Raw genomic sequence first — 13253 nt, 5'->3', positions numbered from 1 at the left:
ATATATATATATATATATATATATATATATATACATACATATATATATATATATATATATATATATAAACCAATTTCAACGGATTTCGCCCAAATTTGACGTCAATGTTACTTAGTTTGGTTTGGAATAAAGAACTTGATTAGCTTAATAATCCTAACTTAATCCCGGGCAAAGCCGGGTTATACTGCTAGTTCCTTATATTTGCTCAAGAATGAAAGGAAATCCCAACACAAGCTTCCTTATTGTGTCTCCCAACACAAATTCTCTGGCAACTCTGCCAACACTCTTAATTTTGGGATGATTTGAGAACTAATGGAAATATGTGAGAGAGATACAAAATAATAACAGGAATGGAAGGCTAAGAAGCAAAACATCTACTCTAAATTTAAATGTCTTCTTTATTTCGTCCAGTTGAAGCTGTATTTATTTTTATGACTTATTAAGAAGCAGAACAACAGGGCTCATGAATGACCCCTTTCAGGGCCTCTGAAAAGAAAGTAGGAAGTTGTCCTTAGACTTGAAACCTAACCTGAATGCTTGTAACAGAATGAAATTTATTAAAGATACCCAAAGACTAAAGAGTGGGACTAAAACAGGTGACAGATTAAAGACTAAAATAGGTGACAAATTAAAGTCTATTACTTATGAGCAGTAGAGGCTGTCACCTAGTTTCCATTGACCAAATTCCACTGTCAAAGTTTTGGTCAATCAAAGGAAAGTATGAATGACTGATCTAAAACTGATCAATCAATCACAACTGATCTATCAATCAGGAATGATAAATAAACTAAACAAAACTATAATAAACCATGCAATCTTCAGTCAGTAAATTTTAGGTGTTTCTTGTTTACTGAGGGAGAGAGGGATAATGTCAATAACAGTTTATTTGGACCCCAGAAACCGTGGTGGCAGGATAAAACTCACACTAATGAAACTAGACAATCTATGATGACAGTTGGCCCTTGTTGGATAATTTATAGCATTAAAAATTGAATTTAATAATATCTATAAATTGAAAATTGAAATGTTTTCTAATTATTAAAAAGGACTTCATTTACTCAGGATGCAAAAATATTTTTAAGCATAAAATTTGCATAAAATCTGGACATGCAGGTAATGAGAAAGATGTACGTAATTATCATTTTTAATTTTTTCAAAATAATTTAATGGAAAACTGGTAAAGTTTGAAGGGTGCACATGCTATTTATCAAAAGATTATGTTGTTGAATTTTAGAAAGATATTAATAAATATTAAAAATGTAGGCATATGAGTTCCATCATTAATTTCTTAAAAAACAATTCAAAGCAGATATAGATTCAAGTTGTCTTTTGTAAAATAAAGGAAGATGATTGGGCATTCATATGTACTAAATAAAAGATTTGCAAATAACATTCACTTAGAATTTGTCTGAAGAATTGGAAAACATTCTGATGGAAAAAAAAAAAAACTGAAATAAGCTTAAAAAGATTTATGAAATCTGAGAATTCAAAATATATATATAAAAAAAAGCATTCAATAAATGCTGATGTTGAAATGATTCTAACAGAGGAGAATGTCCTTGGGATACTTTCTGCTATAAGTATATATAGTTAAGTGCATGAGCTAATGTACTAAATGTAGTGAACTGAAAAAATGTTTAATCAATTTAAAATTACAGCCATAATGAGAAGGAAACTCATTTATGTTGACAATTCTTATCAAAAATGGCAAGAAGGACAACTCTGATAAATTTATGAGAATTAAATGAAGAGATACTGTGGGATGGAAGAATGAATTGAACTTTGATAGACGTGGATACAATGTCTTACATGTTTCATTCTTATTAGACCTCATCAGAGATGTACAGTCTAAGGTGTACTTAGACATGATCAAACTCCTTGCCACTGAATGTCCACATTTAATTTTTATTCATCATTTTTGTCTTTCTTGATAAGTTTTGTCATTAACATCAATAATTAGTTTTTCTCTTCCTTATTGGAGTAATTTTGACATAATTAGTATCTTAATTATCCCCAAGGTAATTCCTAAAGGATCAATAATATTTTAATGGATTTAAAAAATCATGCGAGATTTGTACAAAGCAAAAGAAAGATAAATCAATGCTGTAGTATTAAGTGATTTCCTTGTAGTGTTTGTCAAGAAACAGTGAAGGTGATGCGAAACAATGTTCATCTAAACTATGTGAGAGAATCAGAAGATTTTTGTGGTTTTGTTATTGAATGGAAAAGAAAGAGGCAAAAGTGGATGTGATAGAAATATCTGAGGTAGAATTGTTTAGAGGGTTGGAGAAAAAACGCTTTTTAGTTTCAGGGGTTGACCCTGAAAGGATGAAAGGCAAAGTTGATCTCATTGGTATTTGAACTCAGTACACAAAGAGCTTGAAGAAATATTGCAAAGCATTTCTTCTAATGTTCTAATGGCTGCCATAATAATAATAACCCTTTCTACTAGAGGCACAAGGCCTGAAATTTTTGGGGAGGGGATTAGTCGATTATATTGACCCCAGTGTTTCACTGGTACTTAATTTATCAATCCCAAAAGGATGAAAGGCAAAGTTGACCTCAGTGGAATTTGAACTCAGAAAGTAGCGACAGATGAAATACTGCTTAGCATTTCACCTGGTGTGCTAACGATTCTGTCTGTTCGTCACCCTCATAATAATAATAATAACAACAACTTGATTACTACATTTACTGTGTGTTCCAGTTAAGAAATCTGTCTATCTGTAATTTGTACAATAGACAGACAAGACTAACATTTTAGTAAGCTATCAATAGATTAGCCAGAAGGGTTTAGACAATAGTCATACAAGAGTCTGTAAATATTGGTATGATATTCTGATGCAATATTTGTTAGTGTTTGATGCTTGTCATGCCAAGATGTACTGAATTTTTGGTTTAAGAAACTTTATGGATTCAAACAATTTATTATTAAGTAGGCTCTGGCTCAGGTAAATATTCCCTCAGTTCTGGAGCCAGCAGGATTATCCAGAAGTGATGGCAAAAGACCAGATGGTCTTATCCATTGCCCCTGCATAAGCGCTATGTGCCTCATCTGGGACGCCACAGTCAGTGACTCCTGGATGGGAGGGTCACTGTTTCTGTAGCTGAATGGAACAAAATGCTTAAGAGTATCAGGACTTATTGGTGAACCATTTCTTCCAGTCAGTGGCATTTGAGATTTCTGGAGGAGCTGGGCTGCTGACAATGAAGTTCTTGTTGTCATTAGCAGCTCGTCTTACTGAGGTGTCAGGTGATACCCATGAGTGTGTTTGACTGTTCCAATGCCTTGCCATCACCCACAGTAATGCCATGAATGTGTTGGCTTGCTTCTCTAAGTTCTGCTGAACCTTATACTCTGCAAACAACTGATGCACTTAGAATAGAATTGATGTTTTTCTTCTTGCTTCCTTTTTTCCCCACTTTTCACTCAAAATTGTGTTTTCTATGGTTTTGGATTTTAATATGGAATATTTATGTAATTCAATATACTTTTTATGTCAATAAATATTTTGTAAGGAGGAAAAAAAGAATCTAAATTTATAAAATGGGTGTGGTGGGCGAAAAGAAGTTTAATTTTTGCAAAACATTTTTACACTTCTATTAGTTTTAATTAGGTGAAGAAACTTGGTTTACTAAGAACCTATTGGTGCACCATAGTGCCTGCCACAACAATGACAACAACAAGAGTAATAGCAGTAGTAATAATAAAGTGATGATGATGATGAAATCAGTGAAAATATAGACAGGACTTTTCTTACCATCATCAAAATAATAATCTGGAAACAATTGAGAAATTTATAAATTCCAAGTAGTTTTATACATCAAATATAATTTATTGTAAAAAAAAACAAACAAACAGGTGGCAGTGGGGGGACTGGCAATTGTATTTGTTGGTAAATATTATAGAGAGAAGTTAGTTGCCTCTTACAACAAATACAGTTAAGAAGTACATCTTTTAAAAATAGGGATACAGAAGGTTATATTTAGATGATGACATAAAAATAGAAATGAACAATTTGTAAAGTTTTATGATTCCAGACTAAGAATATTGTAATTCCATGTAATGTGGAATAATATGTGGAAACATAACAGATTGAAAGTTTCACCTGTGGACTGAAAAAAGCAATGAGCATCTATTTGAGTGAAGGGCATTGATAGGTAAGTTCAAACTTTGCAAGAGACATTGGTCACTCAATGAATAGAGAAGAAAGAGTTTACCATGAATATAATGGACAAATTATTTAGTGGGAAAGTCTCTTATTCTTTCATATTGGTTTTAGGTAATTATTGTAAGAATAACAAGTAATTAAAGGGTTTGAAAATAAAATAGAATAAAATAATACTGAAATTTAATCATAAAACAAGATTGAAGAATGGTGAAGTTGTGGAATAGAAAAATCACTGTAAGTTTGGATGTTACAATCATAAGACAACGGAAAAAGGTGACAGTTTAAAATGGTGAGGGTATAATTAGCAGATGATAAATCATTGCTATTAATTAATAAGGAAGAGGAACGAGAATAACAGATGCTAAATATGCAAATAAAATAAAAATGTATTGATTTGGAAAGTTCTATCAATTCCATTGAAATACAAAGAAATGATTAATTTTCTAACTGAAACTGCTTAAATAAAATTGGTTCCTTCTTTGGGGTAGGAACACTTCAATGATTCGGATAGTTTTTATTCAGTGAAATCTAAACTATGTCAAGATGCTAGAGTATTATTTACTTGTGCCAACAGAAAAATAAAATGTTAAAATGATTTTAAGAGCTTCAACTACATAGAGAACGTGATAAGGAAATAAATAAGACAGGGACAATAAGAAGGTGCTCAGCTGCGAGATAATAGAAACACCAGGTGAGTAAAACATAATATTATCTAAACCAAGGTGAGAAACAAACATTAGGACTATATTAATTAGAGAGAATTGGTGAAATAATACTTTTGGGGGATGCAATAAAAAAAAAAAGTGAAGTGGAAATAAATCTAAACAGATTTGCAAATAATTTCATTGTTGTTTCTTACCTTCATAAAAATAACCTGGAAATAAGGACCAAATTTTAGAAAAATAAATAATTGGACAAAAGGAGACACGTTTGTAATGAAGCAAATATGTTTTCCTCATATTATAAAGGCTAATAATGTAAGATTTTTAATATTGATTAAAAAACAAATTGCTGGTTTAAAAATTAGACAAGCTGAATATAAAAATGCTAAATATAAGAGTCTCTATATAGTTACATGGCCTGTTAAAAATAGCAGCCGAATTTCCCTCAAATTAGACTACTATCTCATATAAGGGAAGGATACATGAGACAATATAGTCCTAGATACCCATAGAAAGCTGAAACTATGAAACAGTATTTACAAAATATAAATTCCCATGAAGAATATGGAAAAAATTGTGAGGAATAATGGAAAGTAACTTCGACCCAAACCAGACTTCATGCAAAATAGCCTCAGTGTTGGAAAAATTAGAATTAAGTTCCATGCATAGATGTAGATATTTGTTTTTCAAGGGAGTGCCCCAGCATGGCCACACTCCAATGACTGAAACTAGTGAAAAGAAATTACAAAATAGAACGAAACATTTCTTTTTTTCCATTTCCCTTAATTTACAGGAAGAAAACAATACCTATGACCCTTATTAAAGTCTTTGAAAATGATGGAATGAAATTGTTTTTCAAAGACATAACTTGTATACTTGCAACAGAGTGGATTCAGCTAGAGGCACCTAAAGAGCAAAATGGTGGAGGAACAGGGGAACTCAACCAAAGGTACCTGAAGAGCCAAATAGTGGGGGAGTTAAACTGTGTGAAGGATTATTCTAAAATTAAAAATTTTCAGTGAAACTTGCTGGGAGCTTAGGGTGGGGCATTCAATTCCTGTGGGTGGTTGGGGTTCAAAGGTTTAATGGCTACTTGCTTTGATGGGAGGCTGAGTGAAATAAACTGTCTTTTGTGGCCTGCAATGCCAAATAAGATGCTACGAGGCTGAAAGATTCCTATGCAGTAGTGATTGACCGTTGACTGAACACTATTCAATTTTTTTTCTCCGTGTTTTTCTCCTTGTCTCCGTATTCTTTCTGTTGAAGAGCGTAGCTCGAAACGTCAAAGACTTTCCGTATTCCCGAGCGTCATACTAATATATACTTTTGTTATTTACACCACCTGTCCTCGTCTGTTGTTATTATTTGTATATTCTCCCATATATAATACATTAGTTTTTTTTCCTTCTTTTTTTTAGTACCAAAGTATGAAGTATCAGTTATTGGTCGTTAAAATGATAGGATTCTACAAAATTTTCATCAATCAAATTTCAATTACAAAACTTGGGGTGGATTAAACTTGGAAAATTTTTATGAGATATTTAAATTTCATAAATGATAAGTCAAAGAAGAGAATGAAAGCTAAATATTTGAAAAGAAAATTAAATCTGTACAACCTTATAGAGAAAAAGTGGAGACAATTACCCATTTCATAGAAATTGTTGAGTATCAAAGTTAGTTGGTTAGAGTTTGGTAGTTTAAAACCATTAAATGTATTGCACAAGATCGGCGCCACAACCCAATAAATTAAACCAATGAGAGAATGAGAAAGTTTAAGATCTGTTTCTGGAACTAACTGAACAGCAAGTAGTAGGAATTAGAATTTCAACACTGGAATGTAATGCCTGTTATGCTGTAGTAATGAAAATTATTAAGATAAAAAAACCCAATATTTGCATAATTTCAGCTCTTTCTAATGTTATATTTCTTTTTATAAACAGAAACAGAGACAATGAATAAACTAAAAGTCTACTCTAGAGTGGACTTTTGGCATAACTGGGAGAAAGACAACCTCTTTAGTGCTGGTGTCATGTTAAAATGTACATTCAGCAAAATGGTTGGGAATAGGAATAATAGCTATCCCAGAGGGTAATGACACCAATAAGACTTGTCCAACTCATATCAGGATGGAAAAGTAGAATAGAGTTCATAGATGAAATCCACATGTCATTTCTAATTATTTTGCTATAATTTATATACTGCTAATTCATTTTATCTCTGCAACTACTCCTAAAATACTGTCATATATTGGGGTTAATTTAATCAGTTGATATACTGCTGTCTTCCAGGTTTCTTCAAACAATGAAACTGCAATTAAGAATCTTGAAGGAGTCTTCATTTTACTTAAGCATTAAAGACAGATAAAAATGTTAACCTTAATGATTACAATTTTAGTTTGAAATCCATCAAGATAGCACAGAAATTCTGCAATTAATGAATATGAGGCATATCCCCAATTGTTTCTGACAAATGGTGACAAAAGAAGGAAAATGATCTGATTCGAGTTCTTGGTGTAGATTCCCTCCTATGTTCAATGTCAAAAAAGTTTAAATTGTCTGGGGAAGACAGTAAGGTAACTTTCACACTCTTCAATAGCTGACATCATTAAGTTACACCACATTGAAATTACAAAATCTTGACCAGGAATATGGATAATTTTTTTAATATCAAGAGTGAATTGTAAACACAACTTGAAGGGTTGTACCTGGACTGAGAAGTAAACCTTTCATTTTATAAATTCAATGGTTTGATTTAAATGTCCTGTTGTATCTTGTTTGTTTCACCTGCCCTCAAGGGGAGGGGTGGGAGCACCAACACTGACCTAAAGGACAACACCATTAAAATATTAAAGAAGCTTTTGAGCAAATTTCATTGCCAAGGTTACATGAAGATGCTACCAAATTTGATGCAGAAATAAAGACTGTGATGCTAAATTTTATTTAAAATGAAAATATTCCATGGAACCCAAGACAAATTCCCAGTTGTTCATTATATTTTGTGAATGGAGTTTGTAGAGATCACTGGTTAAATAATGTAAGTACTGAGAGTGAGAAAGCAGAAGATAGCAAAAGAGTGTTTCAATAAGTGTTCCCTCACACTAGAAATATCTAAACAAGAAGACATCACAAAAAACGTTTTAATAAACCAATAGATACAATTAATCAAAATTTACAAACACAACTAAACGAATCGTAAATAATTGGTTTAGTTTTCTTGAAATTTATGAAGAATTTGTTGAAGTAAGGATAGCAACAACACATGGTGATGATGGTAGTGATGATGATGATAGTAATGCTGCCTATAATAGAAAGAAATATTTTTAATTGGCAGAAATTATCAAGTGACTCAGGGAGTTTCTGAGACTCTGAGACTGAGAGTTTCATGACTCATTTCTTAAATCCCTTTGTAACTTCTGCCGATTAAAAATAGTGTGTTTGAAAAATGGGATTTAGCAATGATGAAACCCCTGCAAAGTTTGTGTCTCCATAGAGTCACAGTTCAGTGACTGAAACCAGTAAAAGCAGAAAATTAAAACAACCACAATAATGATGATGATGATGAAAATGGTGGTGAGTATGATCTGAATTAAACATTTTGTGTGATGTCTATCTTTTATCAAGAACCATAGCCAGAGATTCATCTCAAAGTTAGAATATAAACATCTATATGAAAGTATACCCTGTCCATTTATATCCAAGTTGCTTGCTGTTCGCTTGGAAAGATCTCTGAAAAGCAGATAATATACAATTCCAATGTAATAACAGAACAATAAACTAGAGTTGATGAACTGCAGTCACTAGGTTAATTAACGCTAATTCTTGTCTCAACAAGATTATAATTATTTAATTACTCTTTTCTTCCCTCTCTCTATTTTTCTTCTTTTTGTTCTTTGTAATTTATTTTTCTGATGTTTTTCTTAAGATGAACCCTTTTGATAGAGAGAAAAACTGCAAGCTCTCCAACCAAGATGGCAGCCCTAGGGATCTGGGATACAATGGACAAAACTTTAGTGTGGTTCTGCAGTTTAGTAAACTTTGAGGAGGAGACGTGAAGTCTAAGTCTTGATTGAAGTTGTTATATGATAATTCAGGAATTAGAGACTTATATTTCTTAAGATAAGACATGTTATTATTCACTAAGTTACTTGCATTATCCTTAGTTTAGAAATATTGTTCCAAGTTCAAATTCTAGTTTGGCAAGTGTTATATTTACTGACATACACAAGAATCACAGGTTTCCTTGGAGTCTACTGTTTTGTTTTGTTCACCAAATATTAATAGAAACTTAATCTTCAGAATGGTAAATGTGTGTGTGTGTGGTGGGGGGTAGTGAGATTGCAATATGACCACAGAGATACCTGAATAGATTAATGTAAAGTTTAAAACCAACAACAGCATCAGAACATACAATAATGTCTCTAAAGATTTGCCATGAGTTTCTTTCATCAGAAAAAGAATGAGAATTTCATTCCAATTCTTTATTAGAGACAGAAAAAGAAACATTTATAATAAGGGAGGCAGTCATTAAGTGAACTTTTTTAAATTTCAGATTGAGAAATTATATCTATCAATCTAATATAATTTTAATACAAGAAGATGGAATGAACAGGCTTTAATCCAAATCACTCACTATAAGTGCCATAAAGTTATTACCAGCTGATATATATATATATATATATATATTTATGAAAGAGATAATTGAACTTTATGAACAAACCAAAAATTTTTTTTTCATGTTTAACACAGTTCAACATTGTAAAAAAAATTTTTTTCAAATACAATAATAAAAAATTTGAAAACCAGATCATGTAACTTTATTCAACTGATATATTATTCTATACACATTTACACAAATTTGGTAAAAATATATAAATATAATTGCGAGTAGAAAATGCTACATTATCAGTAGAATTATTATTTTTATCACACACAAACATACACTTATTCAACAGAAGCTGCTTGATTATGCTTCCATTTTCTTCTGTGCATACAGACACACTTATATTAAGTATGTATGTGCATATACACACACGACACACACTCCCTCTCACATATACATGCAAATATTTCCACAAGACACATACACAAACCTGTGTTTATTATATTGATGGACACTTTAAATCTGAAAATGTCCTTTGAGTGTTTACTTGAGGATACAGTTGACTAATTTTCTACTTTACTAATTTCATGTTTCACCAATTACATAGTCAACTCATTTCAGTTGTAAATTGAAGTAAAAAATTGTGTAAATTAGATCAAAATAACTGAAGTAAAGTTTTAATCTGAAAAATGAAAATTTCAATATTAAAGCAAATTTGTTGTATAATAATAATAATAATAATATAATAATTGACTCACCTCCTCTGTGTTTCCTGTGTCTTTCATGTTCTGCTATAGAATGTGCTTGATCAACTATATTTGAAACAGCAGATGCGAACCCCACGTCTAATCCTCTACGTGGAGACACAGAACGTCGATGCATACTCGGCGATGCCATTGGGGAACCAAGAGGACTCTGAGGAGGCAATGGAGAACGAGGTGATACCGGTGAAAGAGGCACTGCTGTATGTGTAAAAAGTAACCCTTTACTAGAACCCGTTCCAGGTCTAGGAGCAGGAATATGGGCTGCGTGTTCGGGCCTCAGTCCCCATGAAAAGTCCTGCTTCTCAGAGGGCTGAAATAGCGTAGTATTGGAAGAATTAATGTAAGATTTAGTTATCAAATTTCATTACAAAGTTGCCTGACATCCAATAGTACCTTTATGAAAATTTCCGCATCTCTCCATCTTCTCTCTCTCTCTCCTGTCCCAAAATTTAGGATTCCCACCCTAAGAGATGTGTAAGTACGCATGTGAAAATTTGACAGTTCCACTGATATATTACTCAGACCAAATGACCCTTTAATTTTATAAAATTTTAAAAAATCTGGGACTCCTAAATATTTTTCTCCCAGTTTAATTTATATAAATAGTTAAAATATTGGATTCACATTTAAAATAACAAAATGAATGAGAATAATTTGATAAAATGGAGGGGAGGGAGGGAGTAGAGGAAGCTAAGCATAAATAAGAGGAGGGGTGACAGCAGAAAGGCATAAAGGTATGGATGGTAAAGCATTGGCAGGTAGTCAATATCAAAAACATTCAATAGAAGCCAGAGCACAAGAAAGGTTCTTTATACATTTAGACACACAAATTTCAAACATACAAAGACACACAAACTTTATACACACACACACACACACACACACACACACACACATGTATACAGTGGCGGAATGGCCAGGTTGCCAGGTTGCCTAATGGCAAGTGGGACCCTGCACCATCAGAATCCATATATGGGGGCCCATCTCCTCAAGTTTGAGAATTTTTTATTCACTCCTGGAAGAATGCATTAATTATTTCAGCCTGGCTGTGTTTGTAGACAGATGAAAAGAATACTTTTAACATAAAAAACAAAAACGATACCACTGTAGTTGCGTGTGGGCCCCCTTAGTCTCCTGGCAACCAATATTTTTAGACCCAGTCCGCCACTGTATGTATATATATATGTATAAACTTAAATAGCGTGATGTGATTATTAGTAATGTCTAATTTAGTAAGACAGCCCATCTTGATTCATTGTATATGAAGACTGACAAAGGATAAACTTTAAGCACTGTACTATTGATAATTTTCAGTCTTAAACATAAAAATACTTTGCATTATCAATCAGCAAAATGGATCCATTATGTGTATCGTACAATAAAACTACTTTTGTATTATCATTTAGTGAGAGCTAAATAAATCATTGCTTAACATGAAATCCCATTTTGATTTGATGGGCATCAATAAACACAAGAAATATGAATAAATGAGTTTTAAGGAACAAAATTTCTTTCTATATAAATGTAAATGTGTATTAAAATAGCAAGTTATCTTTGAAATACAGGAGAGACACCCAATCCCCGAACATAAATGAAGGCTATTGTATCGATGTACTTAATTAAGAATGACAATTATTGCATTGTAAAGTGTTCATTAATATATTTTGATGAACAAGAGATTTCTGAGTGGACATCTTGCCTACAATTTGTTATTTGTTAAATATAGAGTTTTTCGAAACAAGTGCAAGTGTATGAGGGTATGCATAAATACATACATATATGTGTGTGTGTGTGTGTGGATGCATGTGCATGTACGTGTATATGTAAAGACATACACGTGTGCATATGTGTATGTATAAAATGAAAAGTATATTTATATGCATATATACACATGTATGTATGTGTGCATAATGTGCTATGTGCATGTGAGTGTATGTGTGTATTTATGCATATATATATATACATATATATATATATATATATATATATATATATATATATATATATATATATATATATATATATGCACAATCATCATCATCATTTTTTAACGTCCTCCTTTCATGCTAGCATGGGTAGGACAATGACGATAATGATATATATACACACACACACACATATGTACACACACACTTACACACACAAATATATGTGTGCATGTGCAACACACAGGTATAGTAATGTAAAAATAACCCGTTAAAATAATTTAAGTATAATCTCACTAATTAAACCAAAGACAGAAAATATGCAAATGAAGCACATTTACATAAAATTTGCTTTCATTAAAATTGATATTTATCTCTTGTAAAATTCTTATGAAGAAAATATGAATACACACACACACATACACAAAAGTGATGCTAATTAGAATGCCTGTGAACATGAATTATTCATATTTGAATGCAAGTTCTGTGATACTAATTACATTAAAAGACTTCTCTAACATAACTGATATCACCAACAGTTAGAGGGGTGACGAGTACATAATAATTACAAGTGTAAACATCATTAACAAGTTTTCTATTCATTTCAATAAAGATTGTCAAAGATTTGTGTTTAATCTATTATTTTATCAGGAAAGTAAAACATTTAAAAGCTATTTAGCTTTGATTGTGTTCCTCGCTGCATAGTAAAGAAGTCATATTTTGTGGTTTATGGAAAGAAAAAGTAGAGAGATAGAAAGAGAGAGAGAGGAAAAGATGAAGAGAGGAAATGATATTTAATTCTTGAAATTTTAAGTTTGAATGTGGAACTAAAGAAACCAAAACATAATTAAACTGAATAAAAACAATTAAAAGTATGAAATACTAAATAAATTGTTTCATCATCATCATCATCATCATCGTTTAACGTCCGCTTTCCATGCTAGCATGGGTTGGACGATTTGACTGAGGACTGGTGAAACCGGATGGCAACACCAGGCTCCAGTCTGATTTGGCAGAGTTTCTACAGCTGGATGCCCTTCCTAACGCCAACCACTCAGAGAGTGTAGTGGGTGCTTTTACGTGTCACCCGCACGAAAACGGCCACGCTCGAAATGGTGTCTTTTATGTGCC

General features: G+C 32.2%; 1 protein-coding gene across 1 annotated transcript in view; it reads right to left on the bottom strand.

Annotated features, from left to right (window-relative positions):
• Nucleotides 1-13253, bottom strand: part of LOC106879088 (voltage-dependent calcium channel type A subunit alpha-1) — a 464783-nt gene that overhangs the window by 4636 nt on the left and 446894 nt on the right. The window contains exons 51-52 of the mRNA XM_052975441.1: nt 10192-10507; nt 5032-5046 (exon numbers count right to left, since the gene is read on the bottom strand). Coding sequence (XP_052831401.1) covers nt 5032-5046; nt 10192-10507 — 331 coding nt within the window. The remainder of the gene's footprint in view (nt 1-5031; nt 5047-10191; nt 10508-13253) is intronic.

This window comes from Octopus bimaculoides, chromosome 21 (assembly GCF_001194135.2).
Source record: "Octopus bimaculoides isolate UCB-OBI-ISO-001 chromosome 21, ASM119413v2, whole genome shotgun sequence".
Taxonomy (NCBI): Eukaryota; Metazoa; Mollusca; class Cephalopoda; order Octopoda; family Octopodidae; genus Octopus; species Octopus bimaculoides.
Note: the sequence above shows the minus strand (reverse complement) of the source record. Positions and strands in the feature narration are given on the sequence as shown.